This window comes from Melanotaenia boesemani, chromosome 20 (assembly GCF_017639745.1).
Source record: "Melanotaenia boesemani isolate fMelBoe1 chromosome 20, fMelBoe1.pri, whole genome shotgun sequence".
In the NCBI taxonomy this organism is placed as follows: domain Eukaryota; kingdom Metazoa; phylum Chordata; class Actinopteri; order Atheriniformes; family Melanotaeniidae; genus Melanotaenia; species Melanotaenia boesemani.
The window spans coordinates 21,668,540-21,690,602 of record NC_055701.1 but is presented as its reverse complement, the minus strand read 5'-3'; the positions used below and the strand labels follow the sequence as shown (position 1 = coordinate 21,690,602).

Here is a 22,063-nt window from a genome sequence, read left to right as displayed (position 1 = left end):
CTGTGTTACATTGCTACTACTGCTGAACATTATGTAGTTCAGCACATTAACTCTAAAAAATACATCCTGATTTGTCACTGTGAGCTTTGAAGGATGATGCATACTGTTCTTATGCTAGACTAAACTGATATTAACAGACATGAGGGTAGGAACCCTGACTTCTGTTCACCTCCACAGTGGAATACCATATTTCCTATCCTGGAGGTGATCACATTGTTTCAGAATAAATATTTATTCAATATAAAAATGTAGGAAAAAGTGTATTGTTCATGAAGTAAGTCTTTATAAGGATAGAAGCTTAAATTTTCTTTTTATTTTTGGAGTGGTTGGGTCTGAAATGTTCACAGATTGTGAGCAGGCTGCCAGAAGCTGTAAGAACAGCAACTTCTTGAGGTCTTTTGCAACCAGTGAGTAACTGGTTTGACATCTAACTACCACTTTAAAACAACCCTCCAATAAATAGAATTTCTTTACAAATAAAAAACAGAAGGAACATTTGATGGCATGCTCAAAGGTATCTCAGTTTAGTTTAGTTGTTTTTATCAAAGTCCCTCAACATTTGCTCTCATTCAGACTGAACTCAGGAAACAAACACTCTTTAACCCCTAGAACGGCCAAAGAAAAGTTCCACGCAAACGAAAGCAGAGTCAACAATATCAACTGAAGGCCACAAAGAGGTTATTTAACGAGAACTTGCTGAAATTGAGCAAATTAGCAGTTTCCTGTTAATATCACTATCTATGAAGTTATTCTACAAAAGCAGCTTTGAAGGCAGACCAGGGAACAAGGCTGACAAAGGTTTCAAACTTGGTGGAAAAGACTAAGAATAATGTACTACAAACTTCCAAACTACAAGTGGTTATTGTCAAAGTCTCAGCCATGCTTCAAGTCTCTGTAAGTATGAAGTCTCTGGCATTAGTTCCTTTTCTGAAGAGGACACTCCTGCCTCTTTGCCAAACAGTATGAGGTCAGGTGGTTGTTCAGGCCTACTAAAGCCATGAGCAGCAGTGGCAAGTAGGTCCAGAAGCCAGAGTATGAGGGGGCAGTTCACACCCTGGTGTGACGACAGCTGTGGGAGGAGCCAGCAGCTGCTGCGCCAGGTGTCGACGAAGGGTCCTCGTCGCTCGACTCGTTTTGCTCCTCTCTGTGGAGGCCGAGGCTGATGTGGCTCTGTAGGGCGGCCGGGGTTAACCACTCCTTGGGAAGGCAGCTCTGCAGGAAGGGGATACAGGAGCTGAAGTATGCCAGTCTGTTCACCCAGCGAGGGATTTCTCGTCCACACAGTAACTGCAAAAAGGTTGAAGAAGTGATGGTGAGAGTAGCATCTAAACATATTGTCAATTGCATTCATTAGCATTTAGTTTCTGTCTTTGATGATTTGCATGAGTTGTGCCCTGTGAGATGGAGTGGTTAGATGTATAAACATGAAGAATCTAGTACAAAAGTATCACTTCATTACATTCTGGGAACAAATACAATAAAAAGAAGAAAAGTCAAACAAAAAGCTGGCACAATGAGAATGGTTACTCTTGCTTAATCCCATGTCCTCTATGAAGACAGCAAAGGGATAGACAATGCATCTCAAAGTGACGGTGCATCTGAAAATGACAGAAAAGGTGTATTCTGTGCATCTGAAATGGATAATAAAGGGGTACACTGTGCATTAAAAACTAAAGTGAATGGTTCTTGATCGATGAGTTGGGAATGAGAACATGTGGATTATCTTCAGTTGTTGCTCAGCACTGAAAGAGAAAAACTTTGCAATACTGACCTCGGACAACGAGGATGAGAAGTGGTTGCAGTTTTTGTGCATTAGATGGTAGGCATTCCCTTTGAACTCTTTACCGAGCTCCTCCATGATTTTATCTATGTCCTCCTCTGTGAAGTCTGTTGTGCCCAGAACAATAGCCTCCCTGTTTAAAAGTAAAGACTTATATTACCACACTTCTCCATTATTAACAATACATCACACTGCTTTGTATGCTAAAATGACACATGCTCACTTAAATTTGAAAGTTTCTCCCAGTTCAGCAGCATTGCCAGGGTTGATTTCAAAGATACCACTGAAAGGGTAGGGATGTCCGCCATATGCAAATTCTGTGTAGCAGAGGACAAACATGCAAAATACAGGTTAGACCTTTGAATGGATGCACTTAACAACTGTAATTATAGAGAAGCAAGCAATTAATTACTGACACACTGTGATTAAAACATTAGGTCTGGCTTTAATACAAGCTTCTCTGTTCTTTGCTACCAGCAGTATAAAGGAAAACAGTGATGAGCATGAGGGGAGCAAAATGTTGCATTAGAAAAGCCTAAACTCTGACATCAATAAAACTATCCTATTGCTGCTATTTTAAAAAGCGAAACACATGTAGTTGAGGGGAAATATAGATGAAGCAGGTATACAAAGTAATACAATCAGCATTTCCTGCCCTAGGAAGGACTATTATAACTGTCTGTGCACAGGAGAAAATGGATTCCCAGTGATCAAGTTTCACACTGGTTTCTGCTCCTCTAGTTTCAAACCACACACACATAAACACAATGTGAATCAGTGGTGACTCAACCAAGAGAAATGAGGTCACGTTATTAGGAATTCAGTTCATATTCCACATTTAAAACCAGATTTCATCAGTGTCTGTGAAAGCTGCTTCACAGGAATCTGTCAGCAGTCATGCACGGCTCTGTGTGTTTAGCCCGGAGTGATTCTGCACTCACAATATATGATGGGATTTCAGAGACATAAAGAAGGCTCAGCTTACCTCTGCCATAAATCTCAATGCCTGAGTGGAAGACTCCAATGCCCAGATTGGAGGTGTATTCATTTATCCAGTACTGCAGGTAAACAGAGAGAACGACATGGTAAGAAAGAGGAAGACATGCTTTCATCTCAACACCTGAAATAATGCAGAAAATTCAATCTGTTTTTAGATTTCTAAATAAAAACAGCAGACTAAACATGATTTATTTTCATATTCACTGATTCAGTTCAAGTAAAAGGAAATAATTTTGCTGTAAAAGTGGTTCAAAATGATTGAAAAACACCTATCCATGATACTACCTGTGATGGCTTAAGCCCCACAATGGTAATGTTGGTCACATATTTTCATTATACATTTATTTGCAGATAAATAGTAAACAGTATTTGTATTCATGTTTTACGTTGCACTGATGATTTGTGTGCACACGTATCAACAACGGAAGGTTATGTGCTTTAACATGTTTTTTCTTGTTTTGAGTTACCATGGTGGCGCAAGCTTAATCTCCTGATTGATGGAAGGCGTGGAAAAGAGCTGAGGAGCTTTAAATTTGGGCGCCGGCTCATCAGGCTCTACCATGTGCTGCTGGATCATGGGGGGATTTTCAAGTTTAGTTAGTTTGAGTGTAGTTGTGTAGTTATTGTCTTCCATTTTGTTTTCCCCTGTGTGTGTTATTTGGTTTGGCCAAACCACTATAAGTTACCTTCATTGTGTCAGGTCAGTGTTTCCCTCAGTGAAGTTTGATTTAGTTTAAGTTACACTTTTGAGTATCGTTAAATTTAGTTAACCTCTCTTAATGGCCGGCTTGTTTATTCGTTCGTTTGGATTTTTGTATTATTTTTGGGTCAATAACAACCCAGGTTTTGAAATTACTTTCTCTGTCCTCGCTGCTTTACTGCTTGGTCCCTGACACCACCCTAGAGTTCTGTGTAGTAAATATGAAGTTTCAATGTGACCTTGAGACACTGAGGGTCTGCCTCTATCCATCTATCTGCTCTCTAGATGGACGGATGGAGTATCCTTCCTGCCCTCCACCTCCTATTCAGGGTCCCAAGGGGTGTGGAGCCAATCTCCAGTAACATAGAGCGAGAGGTGGGATACACCCTCAATAGGTCATCAGTCCATCACAGGGCAAACACTGACAGACAAGACAATCACCCAGGCCTACGGACAATTTAGGATCACTTAACCCAGTGGTTCCCAAACTCCTCCTGCAGGCCCCCTTTTCATCAACAAAAATAATGTCAACTGCTGTTACTTGTTTGGCTTCATACTGTCAGATGCTGATATTTTGAGACATAAAACACATTGTGGTCTCTCTTCATTACCCATCATTGACCATTATTGTTACTTGACCATTACCTGGTAAAGTATAGGGCAAAATATGGCTCATCATACTTCATCATTATTGGTAGTTGAAATGTCGTCATCGTTTGCCCATAAAAACATTCACAAATCTGTCCATATTTTGCTAGCAGTGCAAAAATTATATGTTTTATTTAGCCTAGCTGCAGCCTCCTTGAATTAACAAGCAAACTCTACACTGAGGCTGAAGCTTTTTTGTTACTTGCTTCTTTAGCCATGGAAGCAAAATAATAAAGACATGAGGGATTTGCTCAGAACTTGCACACTATTGTAGTTTAGCTTACTGGAAATGGGGAAAAGTGAGACAGATTCTGCAAAATGGTAACCAGATCTGTAAACCAGCTGCTCTAATTAAAGGTTAGTTATTTACAGTAAACCAAAGAATATATGCAAGTTGTGTTTGTGGAAGGGAGATTTGCCTTCCTGGAGTCCAGATGGTGCATGCACCAAACTGATAGAAATTCAGGAAAGGACACAACCTCTAACCTTTAGCAACCTCCTTAGTTTCCTCTTTGAAACTGAGTGGAGCCACTTTTGAAGCAATTGTGTGTAGCTTTGTTCATGCTGGTTACATCAGTCCTTTGTAGTTTAATCATCAATACAAGACAACATTTGGGCATACGTTGGAGGTTTATCTCCACAGTTTGGTTGACTTATTAGAATAAATCAGTGTTATTTCTACAAATGAATAGACATCTATACGTGCCCTATATACCCAGGTAGAGGTATTTATACTGGTTTAATGTACTCCAGAAGTGTACGCTGCTCTTGAATAGTTAAAGGGGGGATTTTCTATTGTTTCAGTGGGATGTGATGCTGTTTACAGCTCAGTTTAAAGCAGTCATTCGAAAACTCTTTTTAAACACTGTTCCCCGATAGATGTAAAGATAGAAGTTATTTTAAATGCACATCCATGTACATTTCCACATGCGTGTAGCAATCCTGACCACCTGAACCGACTCACCTTATAATACAAACTGAAGTAAGATCTATTAAGTAAGACAGATATAAAAGTTATGTGTTTCTTTTCTCAGGTACCCTGGAGTGTCTCATCGTACCTCTTGTAGCCCATTTAAGAAACCCAGGTCTAAATTCATAGAATTCTTCATATGATCACTGTGAAATATCAGGGAAAACTGATTTGTTGTGGTAAAAAGTGTTTTTTTTTTACTGTTCCTGTAACTCTGTTTGCTGTCAGTCTCTGGACATTCTTAAAAATCAGACTTCAAGTTTCACTGATGTGTTTTTTTTATGTTAATTGGGCTGAAACTGCTGCATTTTTCGGGGAAACACGTGTACATGATGCCTTCATCTTCATATTCCTATCAGGCTTCTAACAGCAGGGGTATCCCAGTATGCACTGGGGGGGAAACATCACTAATGGATCCTTCATGGGTTTACAATCAGTCACTGACTTTGGTCTAGAAGAGGGGAAGGATTTGCCCATCCACCCTTCCTTCCTGCCCCCTCAATGCAAACAAAGAGAGCATAGCTGCCCCACCCAACACCCATATGCTAAGACACTCCCCAAGAAAACATGCTAAGAGCTATCTATGCTGCCCCAGCTGACCTGTATTAATAATACAACATATTTACAGGCACAAAGTCATACAAGAAAAGCATTTCCACTGCATTACTGTGTTAACAGCATCTCTATGTGTTTCTGCAGTGACCTATACCCTATTAACTCTGAAGAATGGATAGAAAAACAACCCATCTCCGCTTCCTGGAGGGAAACTATCTACAAGGACAAATACTACAAATGAGTCAACATTTTAAAAAGCAACCAATCTGAAATTCTCTGACTGAATCCTCGTGGATCTTTTTTACTTCTTGTGACTCTTCTCCCTCATGGCACGATTCACTCTCATCTTTCTCTAGTTTGTCTTCAGATCTCTACAAAATTATTAAGACTGTCAGCGCCTTTTTCAACCCCCATGTTTAACAAACTCGGAGTGACCTGTTAAGTCCGGCCATGGCAGAGACATGTTGGAATTTAATCAGGTGTTTGAACAGCTGTCACTTCTGCTGCCAAACCGAGACTCTCATCTGTGAGACAGCTTGAAAATATCATCTGAGAGCTGCTAGTCCACAACCACACCTGCCTTTGAGCGTGACCACACATTTAAATGTGTGAGAATAAACCTGCTACAATATAAATATATTTTACAACTAGAATTTGTATTGTCAATACCTTTTCCCTCATTCCCTAAATGGGGAATTTATGAATATGCAAATATGGTCCCACCCACATTTCCACACATAACCAGATGGCATTGCCTGTAATCACAGAAGGTATCACTGGGACCTCAAGACCCAATGAATGAACATCTCACTAAGTCCTAATGTTCCCTTACAACAGGTACTGAATTGAAGAGAATGTCATCTTTGATTTATGTCCCTTTCAGAAACCTAGATCTTTTTATGGATGCCAATAAAGTCCCAAAACTTACCTGTTGAGAAGTTGCAGTGCCAACCAATAGGAATATCTTTTGCTTACTGAGTGTCCTGTTTACTCTGACTCTGTTTACTAAACGTTATGCTTAGCATTTCTACCAACCGCTGACGTCTGAGCTGGAAAAGAAGGTGGTAAAAAAAAGGCAAAACAGACCTGCCTTGGTGAATGCTTGAACACATTAGGCTTGCATTGCAGAGGTTGCCACCCTAACTAACCGTGCTTTCGTCACTTAACTGACACACACTGATGTGAGGCTAAGCTTCCTCTGTTTAAAAAATATGAATTACAGAGGAGGAACAGGGACTTTTTTTTGTTTGTTTTTTAAATTTATTGTTGTTGTTTAAATTTTTTTTCACCAATAAGGTGCAATAAATATGTGCAAAGAGCTACAGATACTGCTGTCTAGCCTGAGCTAGCATTTTTGCTAGAATATTCAGGACACATTCTACTAATATTTCATGTACAACACACAGATCTCGCCTGAGACTGTTTCAGTGCAGTTTTAAAGCAGAAATCCTGAGTTATAGCACTTTGGCTAATTTAGCACACACTGTCCTCCAGCACACAGGAAACATGGATGTTTTAAAACTTTAGAGTTATACACAGTAACATTTTAATTTTGTTTAATTGCTACTTTTTAACTAGCTTTTTGTTTGGTTGTTTTCTGAAAAAATATTGTTCTTCTTAACTATCTGTTACCAATATTGCATATTTTATAGTTGTAGATGTCTATTATTCCCATATTAGTTTGAAATGGTTTTCTTATGTATATTTTCAATATTCGGAAGTGGATGTTTGTTTATACAAGTCTCACAGTACCGCTAAAACACTTTCAGAAACTCTTTCCTCCACTTGAGTTGTTAATAAAGTTTCCGAACCATATTTTATAAACCTGAGATTTAAGTTAGACAGACAGATTTAATTGTTTATATTGAACAATGTATTAAATATCTATATCCCTTCCTTTTTAAATCATACAGTTTAGTTGTTTTGTTGTGTGTGTGTGTGTGTGTGTGTGTAAATATAGTTCTTCTGCGGGTAGGACGGCAACATGCTGTACATTTTCACACAGTACACTGCTTCACAGTACAGTATGTGAAAACCAAGCAGTGGGCAGGTCTGAATGGGGACGCTTGTTTGCTGATGTGTGTTTGTGTGTGCATATCATGTGAACTGAGGGCACAGCAGCAGAGGTCAGATGGCTGATGGAAGCTTTTGCTCCACACTTTACTATAAAACTGAATTGTTTCTCTTTTCTTCACACTTTCTTATGAATGTCATTGTACGCATGCAGTCAGATCAAAATGAAAGTACTTCTTACACATCAACAGTTTTACTTATCAGGACATATTTAAAAAATAGTCATCTGGTCCTTACTTGGTCTTGAAATTTGGTTAATGCAAACTCAGATGAACAATAACACATGACGTGTTTATTTAACAAAATGTAAACCATAACGCAGAAGCAAAGTGTTTAAAAAAACAAAGTACACCCCATAATTCAACAGCTTGTAGATCCTCCTTTATCGGATAAAGTGATATTATATGGCCTTATCAGTCTTTCACATGCTTTTCAAGGGTTTTTACAAACTATTCTTTAAAATGTTGCTTCAGTTCATTGACGTTTGTGGGCATTCATTGCACAACAACAGTATCAGTGGGTTAAGGTCTGGAGTTTGAATTATTGCAACACATTGATTACTTTCTTAATCAATAATTCTGATGCAGATCTGCTGCTGTGACTTGGATCATTGTCCTGTTCAATGACCCACCTTCAGCCAAGCTTTAGGTGTTAGACAGGTGGCTTCCCATTTGACTCAAAAAAGTCCAAGTTATGTGGCTGCTCCAGAAAAAAAAAAAAAAAACACATCATCATCCCTCCACCACCATGCTTAACTGTGGCGCTGATGTGCTGTGTTTGGTTTGGTCTGATTTCTTTGGTATATTTAGATGCAACTCTTAGCTGTGCCTTTTCCTGCTATGTCCTGAAATGTAAAACCTTGAAAGAAAATGTACTTTATTTTCAGACTGTACTTTTTTTTTTTTTTACAGAGAAAATAGTCTTAAGCTTTATAAAACAGTGCGAGTCAGCAGCAAACCCAATGAATCCAAAATGCTTAGGCGCTAAAGCATATATCACCCATAATTTTTAGTTATCATTAGATTAAATCTTTCTAGGATGTAACGGTCCTCACCAAACTGTTAACCATCCTAGACATCTGACAAATATCGGAATCAATTTTCTAAATAAACTATTAATTTGAACAGATTTTATGACATGTACACCCCTGATATATATATATATATATATATATATATATACATATACATATATATATATATATATGTTACTCTTTTTGAGGTACACATGTGGCTAAACTTGTCTATCACAAATACTAAAAGCTAGAAACAGAATAATGTTTTTAAACCAGAGTCAAAAGTGGAACCTTACCATATCATACACGTTAAGGATGACAGGTTCATTGGCCATGGTTTAAACCTGAGTGGGAAAGGTAAAAGCTCCTTGACTCTACGTTGTAGGGTTGTCAGCACATCCACACCCTGTGATGTGAAGTCACGGGGGCACACGCTGGGCAGCAGCGTGCAAGCTTCAGCTTCTTCCCCCGCTGAGAAACAACCACAGCATGGACACAACTCTGCTGCGCCTAAAGGCAGTTCAAGGTCCAAATAAAACTTCAGAGCCTGGGTTTCGGTCGTTGTCACAGGGCCATCATGGCAAATGTGGTAAGGAAAGCTTGAAACTCAGATCCCTGGAGAGCATTGTGAGTTGCAGCAGTGGACGCAGCCCATCTCCGGGTAAAAATATTTACTGGAAACAAAAATCGATGCTGGCAGGAGATGCAGACTGGTTGTCTATTAACAGCAACCACAGCGGTTCAAAACACCAGATCAGAGGCGACAACGTGATCCATAAGCGACATAAAGGGCCTACATGTGCTGAAATCTGAAGCGTTCAACCTCCTGTCATCGTGGGCGAAAAGGCGACAGCTCGAGCGGACAGATGTCGATGATGGGGGTGGAGTGCAGGTCATATTCAGGCGGAGGATGATGGAGCAGGTGCAGTAGAGGACTGCTGGGCCATGGTGGTTAATTACAGCTGATGGGGGAGTCAGGTTCACCAGCAGCATCCCCGGCCGGTGCGGCTGCTGCTACTGTTGGCCCGCATCCAAGATCCTCTTCTTCTTCTTCCGGAGGGGAGGACGGTTGGCTCAAGCCTCCGCGACATGACTCCCCCAACAATGCCGAACAGATTTCCCCCAACAAAACCGCACTATGAAGACTGGGAAATGTGTTTCCAAAAGTCTTGTTGCAGCCGAGATACATCCGCGCCGTGCGGCTGTGATCCAGCTCTGGCTCTGCCTCTGATGATTACATCATATCTGCCTCCGAGCCATCCTCCAACAGCTGATGGGAGACAGAGCCGCTGGTGGGAGTAGTACAGGAACGCATTTCCTAACAAAAGACTGTCTACCAGCCAGTTCCCACACTGAAATACTGACTTGGCTTTCTTAATTTTCTCCTCGCTTACTGCATTAAACCAGTACATCCAAACTCATTTTAATTCCATCGAGGTTAAATGACTTTGTTTAGGCCGTAAAAGTGTTTAATTTGATCGTACAGCTATTTGTATTAGGATGGGTGCCACAGTTTAGTTATACAATAGTTCAGGTAGTTATATAATATAACAAGATTACAATAAAACAACACAACAGGTTTTATACTTTATTTTGTAATATTACCTACCTACAGGAAATGTCCTATTTTACTTTGAAGATAAACCTACAATATCCGGTAAGATTTCCTCATCAAAATGAAATTAAAACCGCAAAAAGAACGAGATTAAAAAGGGAGCGATAACTTCTTTTACGGTCAAAATAACGAAAAGGCACATTTTTATTATCGTTTGGGTCTGATACATCTTAACTTTAATATATAACCCTTTATTAAATTATGTTTATTTAGAATTTGTTTTATGTTGATATTGTAATAAATCCAGACAATTAAAAATGCTGCAGGTCTATGGACATCTCTCATTGCATTTGTCTGTGATCAGTCTCTCTCTGCCACAGGCAAATGGCTAAAGTAAGTCCTATCCAGTCACATCACAATGTAAAATGAGAAAAGTTCTACTAACGACAGTAATTCTGGATTTTGAGTTTTGTTTTTTTCCCATCTCAAAATTTATTTTTATTTAACCAATGTTGCATACCTAACCCAATGGCTCATAAATCCAAATAAATGCTTGTTATATTTGAAGTAATCTCATCTCATTCATGTAGCTATTTTTACAATAAAGAAAATAGGAATAACGGGTTTAAAAATTACTGTCAAAGTGAAAGATTTTGTCACGATTTTAGTTTTCTCTACAAAAAGTACAAGACAGCAAACAAAATGTATAAAAGGGAAAATGTTTTGAAAAGAAAACATTTGAGTTTAATCTCAGTAATAAAGCTATGAACACAGGTTTTTTCCCAGATTGAGATTTATTTGTTTAATGATTTTTTGGGGGTGAGGGTTCTCACAATCTCTTAATACGATGTGCTGAAGTTGATGAAATTTCCAGAAATCTTTGCAAATTTTCCTAGAGAAACATTACTATCAAACTATTAAGCTATTTTCTCAGTGCTTCACAAAATTATTATCCCCATCCCTTCTTTACGCTGTACCAGTTTTTGAACACACTGGTTACAAAGGTTTTTAGGACCTTCCATTACCTGTAAGCAACATTCTATAATAAAGGTAATACCCTTTACTTTTAAAACATAGTTCTAATATTATTTACATCTTTGCAACTATCTGTCTTTCTCAATTTCTTCAACAATTGAGTACTAACTACAGGTCAGTGAATACACACTGGCTAATAAATATGCATGCACACAGAAAATAAATCCAAACCAGCTGAATTCAACGTGAATTTTATTAAATGTCTGGACGTCAAACACTCACTATTTGCATAATTAGTGTTTCTGATTTACTTCTGGCATACTGCACATATTCACAATCCCACTCAGCAGAGTGACATTAAATTTATTTACATTTAACCACATGCAGTCAGACACTTACAAAACAGATGTTGACGAGACACCAAGCATTCACAACTCACTTATTCACCTGCTCGATGGCTGTTACTGAAGAAGTTTCGTGATTGTGGCTAGTGCAAAAAAAGAAAATAGGATGAAGATGTTGGTCCGTATACCATATGCACATACTGATCCGGCAAGTAAACTCATCTAGTGGGAGGTAAAGTGTGAGGACAAGCAGCAGCCTCCAACCAGTCGGTACAAAGTGTCGGTGTTTAGCTGAGAATGAGCATTTAACAATGAGCTTTTTAGTGAATGATTCGTCAGTGGTTCACCCTGAACAATCAGATGACACTTGACAAATTCTTGAAAGTAACTGGTGATATGTCATATCGGCATCTGATAGGGCCGGTGCCACAGAGCCCCACCGTCGTGCAAAAACCATTAAAAACACATCAGTAAGACAAACTGTAGCGCTGATCAATGAGACAATCCACAATGCTCCAACCTGCTGCCAGTAATATTTACAGAATCAACAACAGCGTACTAATCTGCAGCTAAAAAATAGTTCCCAACAAATGCACCATATCCACAAGGATGAGAAACTCATTAAAACAATTCCATGTTTGAAATGACTGCGCTGCTTTTGGAAATGACATTATTTACTTGTGGTTTTTTTTAAATACATATATATGTCTTAAACAAGTAGACTTGGAAACCATCCATCTCATGCTGTGTTTGGCCTTTGCATCAGATTATTTGACAGATTTATGGATGTAATAAGTGGAATTTTATTTTGATTACAGCAAGGAGCAACAAGATCCTGCCGCTGCTTTGAGAAGACAGGGAAAGGCACTCAAAAAGTCCCTCATGGGACACCTGATCGCATTACTTGAATGATTCTTTTATCAGTCCCATAGCTCAATATAAGCAGCACATCTAGATAATGCCCCTCCTGTGGTACTGTGCAACAAAGCCAAACGAAAACCAAACCCAGTGGGTGTTTTTGTGAAAACTCAGCAGGCTCCTCTAACGCCTACAGACAGATCTGTCAGAGAGTTACAGGTACAGAGAGTTGTTCAACTAACTGTTCATAAAAAACAGTCTTTCAGGTTGTAAATGGATTCTGGATCTCATGTCAGTCGGACTCAGCTTCTGTGCGTGGGGCAACTGCTTTGTTTCTGTAAGAGGAGCACAGCTCTGCAGCAGGAACGTGTTCATCCTTCATCTCACATCAAAGATTTTTCTATTCAAAATCACGTCTGTGGTAAGAGAGTGCCCTCTTACATGGGAAGGGTGTCAAGAAGCTACCATTAATCACAAAACATGCATGGGCATGGAGAAACTCATTGGAGACACCATTACCTGCTAATTAAACAAAAATAATGTCTACTACTCAGACATGGTTCCCTCTTTCACTTCTTTGGCATTTTGCAAAGTTTTTGATGTTAAAATGAAAATACAGATGTTGTCATTTTGCTTAAAAGTGCCTCCTAATTGTGTCGTTTGTAAATGATTGCGAGGATTGCCACGGCCCCCGCTAATAATGCTAGAATTCCCAGGTAAGAAGACATAGACGGCTGGTGCTCAGGTTGCGAGTCTGTGGGTCCGTTCATGTGACGAGTTGGCTGCAAGAAGAAGAAAATGATCAACATTAAAGATGAACTGGAGGCAATGTTTGCATTAGACTGTTTTAGTGAAACTTCCTGTTTCAAGACATTTTCCAAGAAGAATCTTTTTTTTTTATGACTAGATAAAAAGAATGAGCACATAAGATTGCATCACAAGTGCAAATGCTTAAAGAAAATTCAGGTATTTCCAAACATTGCACCATTTTTCTATCATTGCAACCAAACAATGAAAAAATAGTTAAAAGTAATAGTTTAATTCTTTATTAAAAATAAAATAAAATTACAGGATGACATCATGGTAGATGTTAATTACACAGTTAATCCAGACTGAGGCCTTTAAAGCAGAAACATCACATACATCCGTTACAGTTTCACAATAACCAATAGAAAATTGGGAAGTTGACGTCATGTTGTGCTGAATTTTAGGGAAACTGGGTTTGTTTACGCACCATGTTGGAAGGATCCTGATTGCAATAACAATTATCTTTTGCATGCAGGTACGTTGTTTACTGATCTGGTCTTAATGCACATCCTGTAGGAATATGCTCTTAGATCATATCTCTATCCATTACTGCACCACGAACAAAAATACTAAACAACATATCTGCCTTTTGCAAACAAACACCTTTTAAACAAATTCTAAGATTATAAAAATGACGGATAAAATAGGGTTTGATTTTGCAGGGGGTCAGATGCTGAGAACAGCCTCTTAATCCCCAACTTTAAACACAGTCACTGGAAGAGCTGGAGGCTGCAGAGGATTGGTAACTTTTAGGGTGGATTTTTGTTGCTCATGTCTTTCCTTTTCAGAGTATTTCAATTTCTAGCATTGCGATTTCCTCTCCCACCTCCATCTCTTCCTTTCTCCACCATATTTGGTCATTTTGACCATATTTTTAGCCAAACTAAAAGTTAGCAAGCAACCCTAACAGAAATGTATTATTTTGATAATACAAATATCATGAAGAACCATGATGGCGGTTTCAACCAACTTCAAAGAGTACAGCCAAGATGAACAACTGACCAAGAATCAACTTTGTGCTGCAACTCAGAGACGGAAGACAGTCAACAAACATGTGGTTTCTTTTCGCATATAAGAAGCAGTGGAGTAGACAACCACCGGTTTCCCCAGTTTACAGAAATGAATTTATCTGCATCCTACGGTCAAACTAAAGCCTGGAAAAAGGATCGTAGAGTAAAGCTAATTTAGGAGCCATTATATGTGACTTGTGGACTTCAGAGGCAACAGACTTGTAATGAACAGTCTGTAGAGGACTGAGTAGGTCACGCAACACAAGGACATTGATAAGATTGTCTTTGACTTTTATAAAGACTAAATAAAAATAGATTGCTAAGTGATCCGAATGTATTTATTAGGAAAAAGTAGTTATGTGTAATTGTGTATTGTAAGATGTTAAGATGCGTCTTTAGATGGACTAAATTGCTTAAAAACAAAACAAAAGAAAAAAAATCTAATTCAATTTCAAGGCCAGAAAATAACCCCAGCTGTATGTAATGTTTTATTTTCCCACTTTCTATGGAATGTGTATGAGGACTTTAGCTCAGTAAATTCAAATGATAATAAATAGCTCTCCCCAATTAAACACTGCACAAGACATATACAAAATGAAAGCCGCAAAAAATATATACAACAAAACTAGAACAATAACATGTCATTAATGGCTACCTTTTTCAGAACACGGAGCTCCACATCCTCCCCTGCTGTCCTGAACAGATTCACCACAGATTCATGTGTCTGATTCTCCAGTAGGATCCCATTTATCTACAACGCCCACACGATAGACACAAATCAACACTTTAAACAAATAAATGTGTAGCGGTTAGTGCCTTTAATGCAAAGTGAATATTTACAGTTGCTGCTCCAACAACTGAGTGATTTCCTGCTTAAAAATTAACTTTAATTGTTGGATTTAAAAAAAAACAGCAATCTAAAGTTTTAAGAGAGAATGAATCGTAAAAGCACCACCAAATGAAGCAATAATATGGAGGTGACTTAGGCAAAATATCAAAATTCCAGTGTCAGCATATATTACCATCAGGATCTTGTCTCCCTCTTCCAGTCTTCCATCCTGTGCTGCAGCTCCATCCTCTTTTATTTTAGACACAAATATGCCACTATCATTTACAACATACTGTTGGTCTACACCCCCAACTATATTGAATCCTAAGCCTAGAAATGAAGAAGGAAAAATACAGATATTAGTTTAGGTTGGAAAGTTCTAAGAGAAATTCAACAGGCACAGGTCCAGCTGTTTACCAGGGTAACAGCTGCTGATCCAATCATACATTTATCTCAGTGGATCAAAGTACAACACTTTTAGCGCCTAAGTGCCATTCAGATCTACATATTCAAAGAAACACCACCACACAAAATGTTACACAACAAACTGTAAAGCAGACTTTACTTGATCCCCAAATTACACTCGCATTGGGTTCAGTGGAGAAATTGTCCATCAATGACAGGCCGACTACTTATAAAGATTTTAACTTCTTCAAAGTGTAAGAAAGCTTGACTTTTTACAAGTTTAACTGACTCATTCAGGCTCTGGCAGTTCCCACAACGAAGTAACTTCATTAACACAAGAAGTGAACACACAAGGGCAGAGGTTTGCTACTACGTGCAAATTAGCCTTTAGCTTGAAAGCACACAGCAGCTTGTCAGGATTGATTTTTTGCTGCTACGTAACCAGCTAGCATCGTTGTCACTATAAGCTAAATGTGCGACAAGTTCGCTTCTTACCTGCCGGTCCTCGCTTAAGTTTAATGTCCACGAAGTTGGGTGAGGAATGCAGAGAGCCGTTCATTGTGCCAAGACGCCAAACGATTTAAAAAATAAGTCTGCAGAGAAAGGGGGATAAACTATTTATCTGAAGGTGAACTCATTGAGGAGTTTCGATTTTGCTTCCTCTGCTGCAGATGGACGTTGTAGCTCTGCTGCCCCCCGATGGGAAGAGACGGAACTGCAGGCTGACCTTTGAACCACAATGACTAAAACTGATTTAATGACATAACTACTTTTTTGTATTCAGACGTTTTACATCAATGCAATGGAAAAACAACGTGAAAACACACCATATAATTGAAATAATACATGCAAATATATGTACTATCTACATCTTTTTATTGTTATTCATTTTTTTTTTGGAAAAACTTTACCTTTGTACCTTCCTTTCCTTTTTTTTTCATAAACTAGAGGGAGATTTAGAAAATTGTTGAAGGGGGAAGGGCAGAAACCAGGAAAAGGGTGGCACATTTAAATTACACATTTTAAAAAAATGGGGCTGGATTAAAAAAAAAAAAAAACTATTACAAATATAATGTAATCTAAGCTGATTGATGACCCCACATGTCCTACTTAGAAATACATCACACTAACTTTAGGTTATGTACAGGGACACCAGATAACTCATGACAGGATGAGATAATTGGATGAAGAAAAAGTAAGTCTGCTATGCATTTTATCTTCTATTTTGGTGAGACGTTAAAAAATCGCAACATTTACTGAAATGAGACGATGTCAGAAGTTCAGATAAAATCATTTATAATCTGAAAAGTGCTTTAAAATGAATATGGAACAGTGCTGGTTGAAGAGGCCATTGACATGGATCGGCTGCCACGTTACCATGGCTACACATGTAGTTTACCAGGTATGAACGTGGTGTTTTTTCACTGTAAACCACTTTGGTCGCCTTGAAAAACACTATAGAAATTTAATCCTTTATTATTATCATTAATAAAAATAGCAACTCTCAAATAATTGTTTCTAAATATAAGCTATAACAGCCCTTACTGGTAAATTATACTTACAGTATTTGACTAAATATACTTTTTAAAAATGTATGTTAGTAACTAACATTCAGACTTGAATTACGTGTCATATCACTCTAAACATAATGAACTGAATTTCAGTTTAATTTTAGCACCTTTTTGCTTTAAATGCTAGTCAATTAGAGCCAATCTAATTAAAGCTATTAACTTAATACCAGCAGTGAAGGGAAATTAGTTTTTACTGCAGTAAAAATAGTGAAGCCAAGAAATTAAAAAAATCCGTTTCAAGTCTAAATCTTGCACACAAAACAAACCATCAGCAAATAATTTCATCAATCCTGTTTTTTTTTTTTTTTGTATTTAAGTGTTTATTCTGACGTTATTTGGCTAATAATTCTTTTATTAGTATTGCACATTATCTGCTTGTTAAAAAAAAAAGAATAAGTAGGCCAGGCGGCAGGTGGAAATGATTTTCACAATTACTCTTCATAAAGAGCGATAAAGTTCTTTACATCTTCGTCTTTAATAAGTTGCAGGATTGTAAATCTCGAAAAACTTGGTTTTGGCCATTTAACTTTTTTAGCCCTGCTTAGAGCCATCGGAGGGTTTTTGTGCTAAAATCTGTTGTGTGAAATCAGTTCTACAGCTTGTGCAACTGTGAGTAAAAGACATGATTCACTTTGTCACTGCAGTGCATCAAATTCATGAAGGTACATCCTTAAAACCTTCTAATTTTCTTTCCTTCTAACCCTAACCCAGTATCTATTACGAGCAGAGACAAGCAGCACAGGAAACATGTACAATAATTAGCACTTTTAATCGGTTTTTGCTTGTTGCTCCTTGAATCATGACCTCAAAACACTGTACTTTCTCTTTGGCAACAGATTCATCCCCATAGAGTCTCTGCCTTTTCATTAGTGCCTCTCTTTTTCCACCCTTGGGTTTGACTTCAACATGAAATCAGAAATCATTAAACATTTCAACAACCCTCCAGTCCACAAGCTCAGGAGGATTGCAACTGAAGAAAGGAGGAAAAAAAGTCAGTATATAAATACATTAAGAAATTTCATCATCATCACCACCTTGCTGTCTGAGAGTCCAGCAGCGGAATAAAAGGAAACTATGCAGATTTTCAGCATTTCACTCCATGCACTACAAAGCCTTATCATATTCGTAAAAAGGACAGAATAATAAGCAACAAGTAAACAAGACAATTCCCACTGGTGGACATACCTGAAATGCTTGGGACACATCGTACTTCTCCCGTAAGTCTACAATCATATCATTCAGCATAAATTTGTTTTTCTTCAGACCATCTGCTTTAGATGCACTTTACCTCAATTACTACTTGAATACTATTGTGTCATTAAATGTAATGAATTGTGAGTGGTTTTAAAATTAGATTTAATCAAGTTCAAACTAAAAAAAAAGGGGGAAAAAATGAAGGATTATAGTGTGCAGATCTGGGATAATCTGTCTTCTATTATGTTATAAATGTCCCAGGTAGACAACAACTGCACTTTGCTGATTATTGTGCCTTGCAAATTCCATCAAACACGCCAAAGTATTTGAAATGTATCGGTAAAGTTTGAGCTGGGCCTCTTGGATATTGTTTGGGTTGGTTGCAAATTTAGATCATGCTTGGGGCTGCACTGTAGAGGGTGACGTCTCCAGCCACCCGCAGCAGGGTCACTTCCTCCAGGCCGCCGACTCTGTGCTCGTACTCCAGCAGGTGAGTTCCGTCCACCGCCACTTTAAACATGTTCTCCTCCACAAGGATCTTCAGCTGAACGGGATTAAACGTGTGAGAAAGCAATAAATAGTCGACCAACAGGAAACGAACCTGTGGTATTTTGTTATGTAAATGTAGTCAATCTTAATGTTTGCACAAGTTTCAATAAATCACTACACCTGATTACTTGGCGTATATTTTAATGCCAAGTAAAAGATTTAAGTTCTCTACTTGTGATCGATCACCTTATACACATATTTACAGCAGGTATAAACATCCTCATCCCCCATTCTGATTCAATCATCAAGTAAAGACATGTTTTAAAAAAAAAAAACTTGAAATGACGCTCTGATTTTTACAATCTGGAGTGTTGTACCATCACTTTTACAGTTACAGAACATTTTACCTCAAAACGTTGTCCCTGAACGAAGGGGAAGCATCCTTCACGCTCCTCTGGGCCCCAGTAACCTCCAAGGCTGGAGTTTCTGACAATTGTTTGCTCATTGAAGCGAGGATTAAAGTGAAAAACGACATCTGAACCTTTGATGAAGTCAACGTGGAACCTGAAAAAAATAAAATAAAATTTGAGCTGGATATTAAGCTGTTGCACAAAAGCAGTTTTTTTCCCCTTAAAACAGTTTGGCTGCTGACAGCAGACACAGATACTGAAAGTTATTTGTAAATTTGTACCTGTCTGCACCAGGAACGGGCTCCCCGATTATTGTGATTAAAAGTTGAGGCATAATTCCAGCATGGAGATGAAGATCATATGGCACCATCTGTAAGAAATATTTTCATTGTGAATGGTGGAAAATACACTTTTTGTCCTCTTCTGAAAAATTAACAGGATTTGTCAATATGTATTTTTCTGCTTTACTAGAAAAAATATGCAAAAGAAAATGTGTTTATTTATAACATCGTCAAGGAGATACATCAAATTGTTCACATTCTATCAGTGATAATCTTTATTTGGTAATATACAGCAGAAAGGTTTATGTCATAAAATGAGGAAAATTTAGTTAAACATTAGTCAAATCTTTGACCCTTCCCATATTCTCATTGCAACACCCTGATGAGTCATTATCTTCATTTATTTCCACACACTTTCCCAAGTCACAGTGACTAGCCATGGCAATGATGGAAAATGTGAGTTTTTGGAAAGTTTTTACAACAGGAAAATAACTTTATGACAATCGTAGCACAATTGCAGTAAATAAAAAGATCTTTAATTATAACCACACATATGTGACAAGTCAGAGCTGAATTAAATGGTGATATAAAAGGATTCAAAAAGGTGTCTTAAACATGCTGTTTAAATCATATTGCACATAATTAATGCATATCATCCAGATAATTGGTTACAACTGGACATTACTGATATATATTAAGTCTTTGGTGCTATATTCAAACCACTTGTTGATTCTGGAAGTGACGTCCTTGTCCAATTGAAAAGTCGAGTTCATTGCTTTCAATAAAACGGTGGATTATATCTGGGCTGAAAGACAAGAATAGATTTTTGATAACTCCTCTGACCAAACATTGCTTCTGCTTTTTATCTGTATTGCAGCCCAGCGGAGGCCAAGATACAGAAATAATAATGAAATGCAGCCCTCACTTGTACCCGACTGCAGAGGGAGAGAACAATTTATGCTCACCACCTGCAGTATTGAGTAAACCTCCAAAGACCATACAATAAGAGATTCTCCACATCACACCAGAGCAGGGATACACCAGAAAAGAAATGCAGCAAGCAAGCAAAGTAATAGCTCTTAAAAATGCTAGTACTCACCAGTGTGCCTCCAGGAAAAGCAGGGCCACCATATGGACCCATGGGCCCAGGACCAGGACCAAAGGGGCCAGGCGCAGGAGGAAAACCTCCACCTGCAGGTGGTCCCCAATTCCCAGTGGGTATTGGGGGAAACCCTCCAGCAGGAAAAGCAGGGAAAGAGCCAGGGCCAGCTGGAGGAGGGAATGCCCCTGGACCTCCGGGTCCATACATCCCATTGCCTCCTCCTGCCTGGCTACCAGGAAAAGGCACATTTGGATAAGGCCCTGGGGGTGCTCCTGGGCCAGAAGGAAATGGTCCAGATGGGTAAGGAGCAGGACCTCCAGGTAGCTGTCCTGGAGCTCCTTCAGGTGGATACTGTCCAGGAAACTGCCCAGGTGCCCCAGGGCTGGATGGGAACTGACCTGGGGCACCTGGTGCAGGTGGATATTGTCCAGGTATTCCAGGGCCAGCTGGGAACCCACCAGGTGCTGAAGGAGGTCCTGGATATTGTCCTGGCGCTCCTGGGCCTGAGGAGAATGGGAATGGCCCTGGAGCCCCTGGTCCAGATGATCCGCTGCCAAAGTCAGCTGGTGCTGAAGGCTGGGTGGGAGCTCCTGGAGCTGAACCAGGCCATCCTGGGTTTGAAGGAGGTGGAGGGTTGCTGGCAGGGGCAGAAGGGTTAGTGTTGCCTATCTTATTAACCCGACTTGGTGTGTCATCTCCTAAAGCATCTTCCAGCTACAGAAAAACAACGAAAGAGAAAGTGACTTTGTCTACCCATTACCAACAGATGTTTAATTACCAGTAAAACAGACAGCATGTTGTGATGAGAAATTATACAAAACCTGAAACTCACCGAGAAATCGGCCATGATCTAAAACAAAACAAACAACTTTTATCAATATTATTAAGCATTTCGAACATTTGCTTATTAAAATAAATAAATAAATAAAATTCACAGCGGGCAGGTCTCATTCAGGCTGAATAAGTGTTTCCATCCTCGAATGGTGATCCACAAAATCCATTGTGGTAGAGTTAAAAAAAGGGGGCTCGACATTACGGAAATATATAAACAACAAACTATACACACATTATACTATCTTAAACCGTATTTTAGCAGAGGATATACGCTTTAAAATGTTTAAGTAAATTATGTTCCAGAGTTGGCTAGCGAACTAGCTAACTAACTAGCTAACTGGTAGTTGACGTTTGTTTATTCTAGCTTTAGGGTGTCTAAAGAAATAAGGTGTTGAAAGTTGCGTTTTCATGCTACCTGGTCAGAAGCTGGACTCGTCTCAAATTATAGAAGACAACAGCGATGATTTATCCAGCAGTGAAAACCAGTTAGCCAGCTAATTTAGCCTGCCGAGGTTCACAAGTGGAAGCTAACGTTAGATCAGCTCTCACAACAACTCTTGAAAAGGAAGAACGCACACGCGCTTGACTGATGACGTAGTTCGAGGGATGGGCGGGCGCGTTCCGGTGCGAAACTCACGTCGTTGTGAGAACTCTTACAA

At 38.8% G+C, this 22,063-nt stretch overlaps 3 protein-coding genes across 4 annotated transcripts; all 3 read right to left on the bottom strand.

The window, feature by feature from the left end:
• Positions 1 to 293: 293 nt before the first annotated feature.
• On the bottom strand, positions 294 to 9,937 carry LOC121630790 (deubiquitinase DESI2). Its single transcript, XM_041971275.1, has 5 exons — positions 9,037 to 9,937; positions 2,766 to 2,838; positions 2,004 to 2,097; positions 1,772 to 1,913; positions 294 to 1,287 (listed from the first exon to the last, which is right to left on the bottom strand). The coding sequence occupies exons 1-5, from the start codon at positions 9,073 to 9,075 to the stop codon at positions 1,048 to 1,050; spliced, it is 588 nt and encodes a 195-aa protein (XP_041827209.1). The 5' UTR covers positions 9,076 to 9,937; the 3' UTR covers positions 294 to 1,047.
• A 1,568-nt stretch (positions 9,938 to 11,505) lies between these two features.
• Positions 11,506 to 16,227, bottom strand: LOC121630791 (synaptojanin 2 binding protein). The gene is made up of 4 exons (XM_041971276.1): positions 16,019 to 16,227; positions 15,312 to 15,448; positions 14,945 to 15,040; positions 11,506 to 13,254 (listed from the first exon to the last, which is right to left on the bottom strand). The coding sequence occupies exons 1-4, from the start codon at positions 16,080 to 16,082 to the stop codon at positions 13,120 to 13,122; spliced, it is 432 nt and encodes a 143-aa protein (XP_041827210.1). The 5' UTR covers positions 16,083 to 16,227; the 3' UTR covers positions 11,506 to 13,119.
• A 1,617-nt stretch (positions 16,228 to 17,844) lies between these two features.
• lgals3a (lectin, galactoside binding soluble 3a) lies at positions 17,845 to 21,978 on the bottom strand. 2 transcript variants are annotated; one of them, XM_041971272.1, is made up of 7 exons: positions 21,820 to 21,978; positions 21,403 to 21,420; positions 20,990 to 21,284; positions 20,568 to 20,944; positions 19,469 to 19,557; positions 19,185 to 19,341; positions 17,845 to 18,832 (listed from the first exon to the last, which is right to left on the bottom strand). In XM_041971272.1, the coding sequence occupies exons 2-7, from the start codon at positions 21,415 to 21,417 to the stop codon at positions 18,677 to 18,679; spliced, it is 1,089 nt and encodes a 362-aa protein (XP_041827206.1). In that variant the 5' UTR covers positions 21,418 to 21,420; positions 21,820 to 21,978; the 3' UTR covers positions 17,845 to 18,676. The 2 variants fall into 2 exon arrangements, with proteins under 2 accessions (XP_041827206.1, XP_041827205.1); XM_041971271.1 differs by having other exon boundaries at positions 20,568 to 21,284.
• Positions 21,979 to 22,063: the final 85 nt, after the last annotated feature.

Coding starts and splice junctions, on each gene's coding strand:
- LOC121630791 (XM_041971276.1), bottom strand. CDS start 16,082: ATGAACGGCTCTCTGCATTCCTCACCCAACTTCGTGGACATTAAACTT. Junction 15,449..16,018: donor ACTTAAGCGAGGACCGGCAG/GTAAGAAGCGAA, acceptor CTTCATTTCTAG/GCTTAGGATTCAATATAGTT. Junction 15,041..15,311: donor AGGGAGACAAGATCCTGATG/GTAATATATGCT, acceptor TGGGCGTTGTAG/ATAAATGGGATCCTACTGGA.
- LOC121630790 (XM_041971275.1), bottom strand. CDS start 9,075: ATGGCCAATGAACCTGTCATCCTTAACGTGTATGATATG. Junction 2,839..9,036: donor TCCTTAACGTGTATGATATG/GTAAGGTTCCAC, acceptor GTTTACCTGCAG/TACTGGATAAATGAATACAC. Junction 1,288..1,771: donor TCTCATCCTCGTTGTCCGAG/GTCAGTATTGCA, acceptor ACCTTTTTGCAG/TTACTGTGTGGACGAGAAAT.
- lgals3a (XM_041971271.1), bottom strand. Junction 19,342..19,468: donor CCCGTTCCTGGTGCAGACAG/GTACAAATTTAC, acceptor TATTTTTTTCAG/GTTCCACGTTGACTTCATCA. Junction 18,833..19,184: donor TTCAGGGACAACGTTTTGAG/GTAAAATGTTCT, acceptor AATCCCGTTCAG/CTGAAGATCCTTGTGGAGGA.